The sequence below is a fragment of the Clupea harengus genome, chromosome 13 (assembly GCF_900700415.2).
Source record: "Clupea harengus chromosome 13, Ch_v2.0.2, whole genome shotgun sequence".
NCBI classification, from domain to species: Eukaryota; Metazoa; Chordata; class Actinopteri; order Clupeiformes; family Clupeidae; genus Clupea; species Clupea harengus.
In genome coordinates, this window is record NC_045164.1 from 19,617,985 (window position 1) to 19,630,375 (window position 12,391).

The window sequence follows — 12,391 nt, forward strand, 5'->3', positions numbered from 1 at the left end:
TGGGGGCATAGCGACCTCGCAAACAGGGCGTGTGGTCACGGACCCCTCACTCGCGAAATGCACAGTTCCACTGACAAATCACAGACACCTTTGTTTTCAATGAAAACTGAAACTACTGCTGCTGCTGCTGCTGATGATGATACTAATGCTACTACTACTACTGCTGCTGTTGCTACTACTACTGCCGCTACTACTACTGCTACTACTAAACTGCTACTACTACTATTACTATTACTACTTCTACTACTACTTACACTACTATACTGGTACTACTACTGCTACTGTTACTACTACTCCCACGAAACTACTATAGTACTACTACTATATTGCTCCTGTTACTACTGCCACTATTACTACAAGTGTTACTACTATACTACTACTATTGGTGTAAAACTGAATGGCACTCTGCAACAGTAGGGGGAGCCCAGAGCCAATTCTTACATAGTGGGGCTTTAGGAAAATAATCTCCTATTGCTAATGCTTTGTCTTTAAACAGACGACCAGCAGAGGTCTCTCTTTCTCTCTTTCACAAAATTTGAATTCAAAGTTGCTTTATCAGCACCCCTGTTTGAATAGTGTTGTCAAAGTGAGAATATTAAAGAAGAAAATACATTAATGTGAGTATCTGTGTGTGTTTGCATTTGTCTTAAAGTTCATCTTACCTGAGGGTGATTCGTTATTTTTCTGTTGAGAAGTAAGGTGGGTTGAGGAAGACTATTGGGGAATATACATTATTATTGTAAGTATCCCTGTGTTGAGGGGTAGCAAGATGACTGTGTTGAGGTTTAAGAGGGTGACTGTGTTGAGGGGTAGGAGAGGATGACCGTGTTGAGGGGTAGGAGAGTGACTGTGGTGAGGGGTAGGAGAGTGACTGTGTTGAGGTTTAAAAGGGTGACTGTGTTGAGGAGAGTGACTGTGTTGAGGTTTAAAAGGGTGACTGTGTTGAGTGGTAGGAGAGTGACTGTGTTGAGGTAAAGGAGGGTGACTGGGGGTTGAGGGGTAGGAGAGTGACTGTGTTGAGGTTTAAAAGGGTGACTGTGTTGAGGTTTAAAAGAGTGACTGTGTTGAGGTTTAAGAGAGTGACTGTGTTGAGGGGTAGGAGGGTGACTGTGTTGAGGTTTAGGAGGGTGACTGGGGGTTGAGGGGTAGGAGGGTGACTACATTGAGGTTTAGGAGGGTGACTGGGGGTTGAGGGGGCGTCTCTGTCCTCCATCTCCAGGTTCCTGGATATGTCTCTGGGAACGGGGCCTGTGGCTGGTCACCATCACAACACTACCAGCTGAGCTGCCCTCAATGTGCAGTCACAGGAAGTCATCCAAGATTGTGTCTGTACAAGGAAACAAAGGCAACAATATGCAGCAGTAAAGGAGCGTGGGAGCCCGCAGAGAGAGTGCCTGCCCCAGCCGCTCACATGACCTTCTGCTCACCGACGACACGCTGAAACACCCCGTCAACACTTTCTGTGTGCACCACAAAGGACTATAATTTCAACAGGGCCATTTTTAGAGCCCATATTCACTGGGGTCATTACACTTGTGAGTGTCCTCTTATCATTGGACATGTTACACAGATGATTGGTGTTGGCTAAACTGGTGTTTGTAGTTATCGGCTATTACTTTGTAACAATACAAGTAAAGAACACAGAGCATTGTGCTTCTTCTACCACAACACTCAGGTAAACATTCCAGAGCACTCTAGAACAGTCATTCTACTACAACACTCAGGTAAACATTCCAGAGCACTCTAGAACAGTAATTCTACTACAACACTCAGGTAAATATTTCAGAGCCCTCTAGAACAGTAGCTAATTCTCAACTGGCCTGGCCTTGAAACTCACAATTACCATGGTCATTAGGTCGCAAACCAGGCAAATTTGCAAAGCAAGATCTTACCCATCAATGCAATAAATCTCTACATTTTTCAAGAAATACCACACAGAAAGGACTGAAAAAGTAGAATTTATTTCACATTCTTTATAAATGGGTGGTATAAGATGGAGCTATTGGACAAGCAATTATTGCTTACATGATAAGTATCTGTTAAGATTAGCAGGACAGAGCAAAATAATATGTTTAAGTGCACTGAGGACTAGTGTCTGTCTCTTTGTGTTTGTGTATGTGTGTGTGTGTTGGTTAGTCCTGAGTTTGTTAAAGTGAGGGAAGCCCTCTGCTTGGCTTTGACGGTTGGGTGCTCTCTCTCGCACACACACACACACACACGCTGAGCCACAATGATGTCACTTCTCTAGGTAAATATTCTTCATACGTTCACACACTCCTGTGACACCGCATCGTGTGTCACATACAGTCAGCTGTCTGAACAACATCTTCAAGTTGTGTCTGGATCATGGCCTTCAGAGCACTGTATCTGTATGTGTCAATTTGTGAGTGTGTGTGTGTGTGTGTGTATGAGTAAATACATATGTGTGTGTGTGTAAGTGTAATGGTGTGTGGGGGAGAGAAAGACAGGGATACATTAGATGTAATTGCAGAATTTCAATATTTTATTAAAGGGTAACAAAGGTACTCGGTTATATTAATGTTTAAAATAATAAACCGTTAAATGCTTAGTTGCAGGACACATTTATACTATATAATAAAACAGACTGTATCATGCAAACACACACACGTGCGCGCACACACGCACACACACACACATACACACACACACACAGACACTAACACACACACACACACGCAAACGCACACGCACACGCACACGCACACGCACACGCACACGCACACGCACAGACACAAACACATGTGCGCACACACAAACTCACACACACACTTACTTCTTAGTAAGTTTTGAGATTTCCCTCTCCTCCTCCTCCTTTAGTTTGTTCACAAAGCTGTCTAGGACTGGCAGCTGAAAGTTGATATACTGGGCCACCTGTGAGAAACAGCAAGCACACACATATTACCACAAAGACACACACATTAACACAAAGCTATATACACGTGTATACACAGACATTAACACAAAGATACATGTGCACCGGAGACACACCACATTAACATATACATATGCATACAGGCACACACACATTAACACAAAGACTTACACATATGCATACACACATGAACACAAAGATACACCTGCACTCACAACATTAACATAAAAGCGTACACACACACACACACACACACACACACACACAAAAACGCAGGTACTACAACACAGATAAAATAACCTACAACACACACACACACACACAAACACACACATACACAGCAGTATTAGGTAACAAACAGTGCCTGAGATACGTTATGACCAACAGCAGCAGTGCGTGCTTGTCTGTGAGAAAATAGCATCAGCTAGGAATAACCCAGTTGTAGTACCACTGGCCTATTGTGATGCCACTGGCCTATTGTTGTGTCACGGCCACAGGAAGGCCAGCTACCGACTGCAGCCTAAAATTAGATGAGATACACATCGTTCACACACAACACAGCACTTTATCTCTGTTTGGGGACAGAATCATAAACTAGACTAATGGAAAAACACCCACGCACACACCCTCAGACACACATTCACACACACACACACACCTGAGATAGAAACATTCCCCTCAGACACACAGCCGTCCATTCACACACACACACACACACACACACACACACACATACACAACCAGAAAGGTGATTCCTGGACTGTGTGGCTAAAAGTTTTTACTGTGTGTTAATTTTTCCCCGAATTGTGTGTGTTGCTGTGAACTTACATCATATGTTACTTCTTCCCCCAGGTCTGTTTCCATGATGAAGATCTTGGCGATTTTTTCACAAGGGCCATGGAGTACTCTACTCACAAGAGGAAACTCTGTGTCCTTTAACTTCGTCCGCTCTGATAATCATACACACACATACACACACACACACACACAAACGAAAACAATTACAATCATTTCACACCCATGCTGACATATACCAGTAGCCTACACAAACATACAAATATCGGCCTACACACACACAATCTTACGCAGACTGCCTAATCACGTTTCACAGATGTTATGTTAAATGACATCACAGCATGTGACTGGTGTGAGGGGCAGCTGGATGAAGAGATACGTACCACCTGACTCGTGAACCAAGTACAAAGCAAATTCATCCTCCTTGTTCTCCACCTGCAGAGAGGAAACACACCTAACACACTGCAGCTCGGGAACGCTAACGTCATGCAGCCTAACACACTGCAGCTCAGGAAACGCTTACGTCATGCAGCCCAACACACTGCAGCTCGGGAACGCTAACGTCATGCAGCCTAACACACTGCAGCTCAGAAACGCTAACGTCATGCAGCCCAACACACTGCAGCTGCATCGGAAACGCTTACATCATGCAGCCCAACACACTGCAGCTCAGGAACGCTTGCATCATGCAGCCTAACACACTGCAGCTCAGGAACAATTAAAATTGTACTTTACACAGCCTAGTGCATTTTCATGTAACCATTTGCCAGATACTAGTTAGGCAGATGAGCCTGCAACCCCTGTCCTATAGGAGCTAGAATGCAGTGTAATTATAATATAAATCAGCCTCAACAAGGCAGATGAGCCAACAGAAACAGCAAGATTTGAAGCAGGAGGTGTAGTCTTCACATTTAAATATAAATGACATACAGTTGTAAATATTAGCAAAGGTTTAATCATAGCACTTTATATGAATTCATGTTTGTCAATGCTGAAGTTATTTATTTTTTATTTTTTAACTACATGATATAAACTCCAAGATGGACAGTGTGGTGTGTCATTAAGTCACATAAGCCATGAATCTGTGCATGTTACATTATGTAACACTCTAGTTAATTTTTGACTACTGTATGGGCTTATGTTACAGGAACAGTAGCATTGCACATAGACTCGTACAGGGTGTTATATCTACTTCAGCTGAGGGTGTACGCCATGTGTTGTGTGAAAGGGCTGTGAGATAACAGATGCATGCTGGGAGTGGAGAGAGGGAGGGAGGGGGGAGCTTCACTTACGCGGAACTTCTTGAGAAGCAGGCTGAGCACCTGCTGTGTTGTCTTGGTGCTGTTGATGCGTACGTTGGTGATGGAACCGTAGGCTGGCGTGAACACTGAGGTCTACAGGGTGAAAACCAGAAGATAAACACACAAACTAACAGCCTACTTTATAGAATCACTTATAGAATCATATGGTCAAATTAAGTGACTGTTAAACTGTTGTTATTGTTGGGCAAATAACATTAACATTCTGACCTTGTTGTTCATGTAGGCCAAAACCATTAGAGGGAGTTTGTGTGGGGTAACAGTGCTAACATGCTGCTAGCTGATCCTGTCATTAAAGTGAGTTTGTGTGGGATAAACAGTGTTAGCATGCTGCTAGCTGACCTTGTGATTGTAGAAGTGCCCGTTGATGGAGAAGCGGTGTCTGCGTATGCGCTGCATGTCGTCGGAGCTGCGCAGCTGCGTCCGCCGCTGGATGGACATGAAGCTGGCGTCACTCTGCGTCCTGAGGAGCTGGGGGGTCTCCTCCTCCTCTGGAGCCCCCCCAACTAAAGAGGCTAGAGATGACAGAGGAGCGGCAGCTATTTAGGCGAATTGTCGCAGTAAACCCTCATCTGCCTATGGTAATCAGGCTGACAGCAACAATTATGGATAAATGATTATGCCGGATTATACCTCAGTGATAATTAGCCTTTTCTGATTGGCTGGCAGGTGTCTGACATTTCTGTATATTGGGACACCTAAGAGGCAGATCTGGTCAAAAGTCACCGTTCTATACCAGTACTCTGTTTCTATGGAAACTAAGAATGGTAGGCTAACCTTAAGAGCCATAGTAAATAATGGTGGATTGATAAACTGTGCATCTATATTTCTACTACAGCGAGTGAGTGTGTGTGTGTGTGTGTGTGTGTGTGTGTGTGTGTGTGTGTGTGTGTGTGTGTGTGTGTGTGTGTGTGAGAGTGTGTGTGGCAGACAAGCTAAGAAAGGGTTAAGAAGGCGATACATTCTGTGGTTAAACAACACATGTTTTGACTGAACCAAATATTTTGTTTCTGGTCAATACATACATATACATATTTAGCAACTGTGGTATAAGCAGGATAAAAGGCCTTTGAGATGTCTTGTTATATGAAAATATTGGACTTGGTGGAGGAAACCACTTCTGCTTCTCATCTCATGAGAAGGTCTTTGCCTCCGCCTCATTCTGTGTTTTCGTATACAGCCACGTCTCAGCGGCCATTATCCTTAGATAGTGTTGTCTGCAGCTATCCACAAGTGCAATATTATTGGCCACCTAACTGGAACATTATTGGCTAAGTGGAACACTGACTGCCCTCATCCATAGACAAACATAATTGGCTGGGAAAGGCTTTGTTTGCTATTTCCTGCAGGGAACAATGCAGCGGGTGTGTATGTGTGTGTGTGTGTGTGTGTGTGTGTGTGTGTGTGTGTGTGTGTGTGTTGTGTGTGTGTGTGTGTCAGTGGGTCCCCTTTCACTGCCAGATGAGGAAAAGGGCTGAGCAGGTTCTGCTTTCCCATGAGACCAATGTCTGAGGGCCAGGGAGAGTTTCACATACTTTGAAGTCATCGCTGCAGTAATTTGGGAAGGGGAAACACACAGAAACAGACAGACACACAAAGAAACACACCCTGGAATAACACTGGAATAATACTTGCTGGTAGCCCAAAAGCAGAGCCATGAGCCAGTTCCAGATAAGCACTAAGCTATGATGTGGTACGGTTGTCAGGGATACGCACTAAGGTCTGATGTGGTATGGTTGTCAGGGATGTTGTTGTTGTTGGACTCCAGAGAAGGCAGTGTAGTTGAGCTGAGCTGCAGCTGATCGTTCCTGCATAGGAAAACACACACTGTTTTGAGACTCACAGACAGAGTCACTATCTACAGTCACACTCTCTTGCTCAATGTCAACAACATAACACATGGTGGATGACCAATGCCCCCGCCCCCTCTCAGACGCACACACACACACACACACACACACGCACGCACACACGCACACACGCACACACACACACACCTATTGGAGAGGTCAGATGTCCATATTGTAGAGCAGTTGTAGTGAAATCTCTGGTTCTCGTCATACATCTGTAACCTGATAGGGCGCTTAAGGCCCCAGCAGATGTTGAGTAGACCCTCCATGATCAGCTGGTCTTCTTCCTGTCCATTCAGGACAAACAAGAGTCAGTCATTTAGAACACTGAAGGAGAATACGGAACACAGACAGAACACAACAATCACTTAGACCATTGAACAGTCAAGTACCGAGAACACTGGAGAATCTATACCACTAAAATAGAACACAGAACACAATCAGAATACAGAACAATTAACCAGTATGGTTGCAACATTTCTTACAATATAGCCTAACTTACTACAGTGATGACACTAATAATGAGTAAATATTGAGATTTGCCTGTGTAACTGTTATACTAACCACAATAATAATCACAGTAATATAAGCCTAATGAAATTGTACTATTGTACGTAATTAAGTAACACTTTTTTTATAGCACTTTTCATCCATAGAATTCAGCTCAAACACAACAAAAAATTAAAATAGTGATAAATAGACCACTCAATAATAAACAAAGCTAAAACAAACAATCCAAAGGAGCATAAAACAGGGAAGATCATATAAGTTGAAGAAGAAAACTATTTAAAAATAGTTAAAAATTTCCTCTGGGCCCACCTCTCTAATAGCCTACTTTTGTATTGGGTGTTCCACAGGTTAGGTGCCCACCTCTCTAATAGCCTACTTTTGATTGGGTGTTAGGTGCCCACCTCTCTAATAGCCTACTTTTGATTGGGTGTTCCACAGGTTAGGTGCGTACATTTTTGGGTTAAGGCATAATCTTAGGAATGCAACAAGCCAGCTGGATGTCCTTGGGCCTGATGGTGACTCCCTAGGCGTGGAGTTTTCTAACTTGAGCAGACCAACTGGGTAAACATCTCTGGCCTGCTGAAGAGCCATGACAGCAGAGCACTGGAAGCACACATCAGTCTTGAAGTCCTGACCTGATGACTTCTCTGACCAGACCCTAGAAAGGCATCTTGGGGATCAGCAGCTATGGGACCAGTCTTGAAGTCCTAAGTGATCTCTCTGATGCTGGATGGGCAGCTTGTGGATCAGCACCTCTGTGAACTTCTGGTACCGACGAATCTCTCAGAGCTACAGTACTAGGCATGGACGGATTAAGAAACCACGGGCCCCTGGGCCTGGACATGTTAAAGCCCCCCCCCCTTCGCGGAAAAAAAATGTGGGCACTCGCAAAACACGCACGCACACACAAACACCATTAGGCGTATATATTTTTTTTTTACCAACAATGTGTTGAATTTAACGGTCGAATTAGATAATTTGGCTATTGTATTGGGAAAGTAAACAGGTCAAAGTTTACTCCGCAACATCCACCTTCGGTGCACTGCCCTGCTATTGTTTCTGACATTACATGTGACAGGGCAACAGCCGAGTGATTATTTTCCAAATTGAAACTGATTAAGACCTACCTGAGCAGCATGGGGCAGGAGAGGCTGAATGGGCTGGCTATTCTGTCCATTGAAAGAGCAAATCATGCATCACCACTTCTATGTTTGAAAGGCGTCGTTCGGCAGGTGTACTGTGCGTGTGTGTACTTGTAGGTCTTGACGTTCAGATTCTGCGCCTAAACTAGCTATATCGTATCGTCTCGTCACATGATCAAATAGAGACTTGACATTGGCGAACAAGATACATATTACCCGCAATATCATTGCATATCTGTATATGACAAAAATAACAAATTAAATAAGAAATTATTCATTTAATTTGAGATCAGCTTTTTAATAGTTTCTATAGTGTATGTACGATAAGCATATAATTGTTTTATTAGATTGTTACTGACGAATTTCCCCCTAAAAATTATGAATACCATGACCAGAGACAGGTTTGCCATTTTGAGGGAATATATAGCATAAGGTATCATCAATGGGTCCACAAATATTCATCCTTGATCACTGTTCGTAACCTACGACGGCTTTGACATCCTATGTTCGAATAAAACACCTATGAACCTTCCGCGTTGGCTGCATTGTATAGTTACGCCCCTGGCGGGCTGCATTTTTTCTAACACAGCACAAGGTACACTCAATTAAAGCCATTAGCAAATGAACAAAATATGCCTTTTTCAACCACAAATAAGAGATACATAACAGCGACCACGCAGAGGCTCTGGCTTAGGGGTCCCTTGAGCTCATGGGCCCCTGGGCCTGGGCCCGGTAGGCCCGTTCGTTAATCCATCCCTGGTACTAGGCCTGTAATCTATCTCTCTCGGAGCTACAGTACCAGGCCTGTAATCTGTCTTTCAGAGCTATGGTAATAGGCCTGTGACAGTGAGACTTTTTCACGCCGGCAGTAGCTAGGATTCCTTAGCAGCGAGCGGCTTCCTCTGGGCTTTGCCACTAGTAGATTAAGTAGGACTCTGCTTGGTGCTTCTCACTGGTAGTACCCTTCCTTGGGATTCTTCAGAAGTATCTAAAAAAAGGCAGTTGGCTAGATAGCAAGTCTAGCCAATATTAGCATAGTCTAGATAGGAAGCCTAGTCTAGATAGGAAGCCTAGCCTAGATTAGCCTAGCCTAGATAGGAAGCCTATCCTAGATTAGCCTAGACAGGAAGCCTAGCCTAGATTCGCCTAGCCTAAATAGGAAGCCTAGCCTAGATTAGCCTAGCCTAGACAGGAAGCCTAGCCTAGATTAGCCTAGCCTAGATAGGAAGCCTAGCCTAGATTAGTCTAGCCTAGACAGGAAGCCTAGCCTAGATTCGCCTAGCCTAAATAGGAAGCCTAGCCTAGATTAGCCTAGCCTAGACAGGAAGCCTAGCCTAGATTAGTCTAGCCTAGACAGGAAGCCTAGCCTAGATTAGCTCTTCAACCCAGTTTAGTGGATACAGACAGGTCTCAGGTGACATTAGCAGAGCTAAATTATATAGGCTTATACTATTAACACAGACAAAAAAAAACATCTAAAAACACGTATAGCGAGTAAACATTAAATGGAATTCAAAATTAAATGAATTAAAATTGTATGTATAGAGCGCCAAAACAACAAAATTGTCCCAAGGCACTTAAAATGTTAATAAGCGTTGCCTCGCCTGCTCCCCCGTTATTAGGCAACTCTCTGTAATGATAGTCATAAGAAATAGGAAAAGTTTATTCTAATTAGCTCATCTTATAATAATCATATTAAATATAAAGAGACCAGTCTATTAAACTACTGTATTAAATAACAGTCACTGTGACGATTAATGATCTTTATCAAGGTGAGGACTTCCTGATGGCAACTGGCTGGCTTTTTGTTCAATGACTACATGCTTCCCTGCAGCACACACACACACACACACACACACATACACGACAATCATCAGCTCTTAACATCTATGGCAACCCTGTTCATAACACACACACACACGATAATCATCAGATCTTAACATCTATGGCAACCCTTTTCCTCACACACATACACACCCACACATGATACAGCTAGAGTAAATACACTGTCTTATCATTCACACACACATACCATCACATGTGCACACACACTAAAATGCATTCACACATCCACCTGACCCCCTCCACACACACATATAATCTTTCTGTTCCATGAGTACGTGTTGAGCTGAGCTGCAACTCCCCCCCCCCCTCCCACACACACACACACACACACACACACATTCTTTCTGTTCCATGAGGACGTGCTGAGCTGCACCACCCACCCCCCACCCTTGGCTCCACCAGCACTATCCAAGAATCCGGAAGTCTCTGGAAAATTCTTTCTGAGTGTGGCCTGTTCCTGCTGACCTAACTAACTCCAAAGCCAAGTCATGTCTCAATGTGTGTGTATGTGTGTGTGTGTGTGTGTGTGTGTGTGTGTGTGTATGTATGTGTGTGCGACTGTGACTGTGTGTGAGTATGTGTATGTCTGTGTGTCTGTGGCTGTGTGTGTGTGTGTGTGTGTGTGTGTACGTGTGTGTGTGTGTGACTGTATTTGTGAGTATGTGGAGTATGTGTCTGTGTGTGTGTATGTGACTGTGTCTGTGAGTATGTGTGTGTGTGTAACTGTGTTTGTGAGTGTGTAGAGTATGTGTGTGTGTGTGTGTGTGACCGAGTGTGTGTGTGTGTGTGTGTGTGTGTGTGTGTGTGTATGTGACTGTGTTTGTGAGTATGTGTGTGTGTGTGTGTGTGTGTGTGTATGTGACTGTGTTTGTGAGTATGTGTGTATGTGTGTGTGTGTGTATGGGCCTGTAGAGGATGGTGATCTAGGCTTGGGTGTGTGTGTGAGGCATGCACTCTTGACCTCTGAGTCACCAGAGAAATGCTGACACAGATACTCATCAGAAAACACACACACAAACATATACTCACTCACTCACACACATACAATCATACACACACACACACACACACACACACACACACACATACAGACACACGCACACGCACACACACACACACACACACACATACAGACACACACACACACACACACACACACACACACACACACACACTCATACTCACTCACACACACATACACACACACAAACATATACTCTCTCACTCACACACAGTCACACACACACACACACACACACGTAACATGTTAAAATAAATTACTAATATATATTGATGAATATGTTATTGTTTAATGGGGCTCGTGCTGTAGACTGCAGGAGGATGGAGATGATTAGCAAACAAAAGTGATGTGGACATAGAAGTTCCATTCTCTCTCTCTCTCTGTCCCTTTCTCTCTCTCTCTCTCTCTCTCTCTCTCTCTCTGTCCCTTTCTCTCTCTCTCTCTCTGTCCCTCTCTCTCTCTGTCTCTCTCTCTGTCCCTTTCTCACTCTGTCCCTCTCCCTCTCTCTGACCCTCTCTCTCCCCTCTCCCTCTCTCTCCCTCTCTCTCTCTCTGTCCCTCTCTCTCTCAAACATATATCCTGATCTTGCAGCCTACATGACATACATACCCAGCATAAAAAAACATCTATATGGCACTGCAGCATTTCCCATGTGTGTGTGTGTGAGTGGGTGAGTGTATGTGCATGTGTGGGTGTGGGTGTGTGTGTGGGTGTGTGTGTGTGTGTGTGTGTGTGTGTGTGTGTGTGTGTGTGTGTGTGTGTGTGTGTGTGTGTGTGTGTGTGTGTGTGTGTGTGCAGATAGGTGGGAACCGTGATCCCAGGCCATCATTGTTAGAAAAATGTAAACATAGCAGCACAGCTGCAACAATGAGGGAAGCCCGTCCACCCAAGCATTGTATCCACACACACACACACACACACACACACACACACACACACACACACACACACACAGACACACACACGCACACACACACCCACACACACACACACACACACACACACACACACACACA

At 44.1% G+C, this 12,391-nt stretch overlaps 2 protein-coding genes across 4 annotated transcripts in view; both read right to left on the reverse strand.

The window, feature by feature from the left end:
- The window catches only part of LOC116223095, a 234,927-nt gene that overhangs the window by 94,870 nt on the left and 127,666 nt on the right, over positions 1-12,391 (reverse strand). The window lies entirely within an intron of this gene.
- Positions 1,437-12,391, reverse strand: part of rassf4a (Ras association domain family member 4a) — a 31,955-nt gene continuing 21,000 nt past the window's right edge. Inside the window, exons 4-11 of one of the 2 annotated variants that reach the window (XM_031579224.2) lie at positions 7,005-7,144; positions 6,724-6,815; positions 5,350-5,522; positions 4,981-5,082; positions 4,072-4,123; positions 3,722-3,843; positions 2,795-2,892; positions 1,437-2,361 (exon numbers count right to left, since the gene is read on the reverse strand). In XM_031579224.2, coding sequence (XP_031435084.1) covers positions 2,298-2,361; positions 2,795-2,892; positions 3,722-3,843; positions 4,072-4,123; positions 4,981-5,082; positions 5,350-5,522; positions 6,724-6,815; positions 7,005-7,144 — 843 coding nt within the window. In that variant the 3' untranslated portion in view covers positions 1,437-2,297. Of the gene's footprint in view, positions 2,368-2,794; positions 2,893-3,721; positions 3,844-4,071; positions 4,124-4,980; positions 5,083-5,349; positions 5,523-6,723; positions 6,816-7,004; positions 7,145-12,391 lie in introns of both variants that reach the window. The other variant, XM_031579223.2, reaches the window with a different exon arrangement.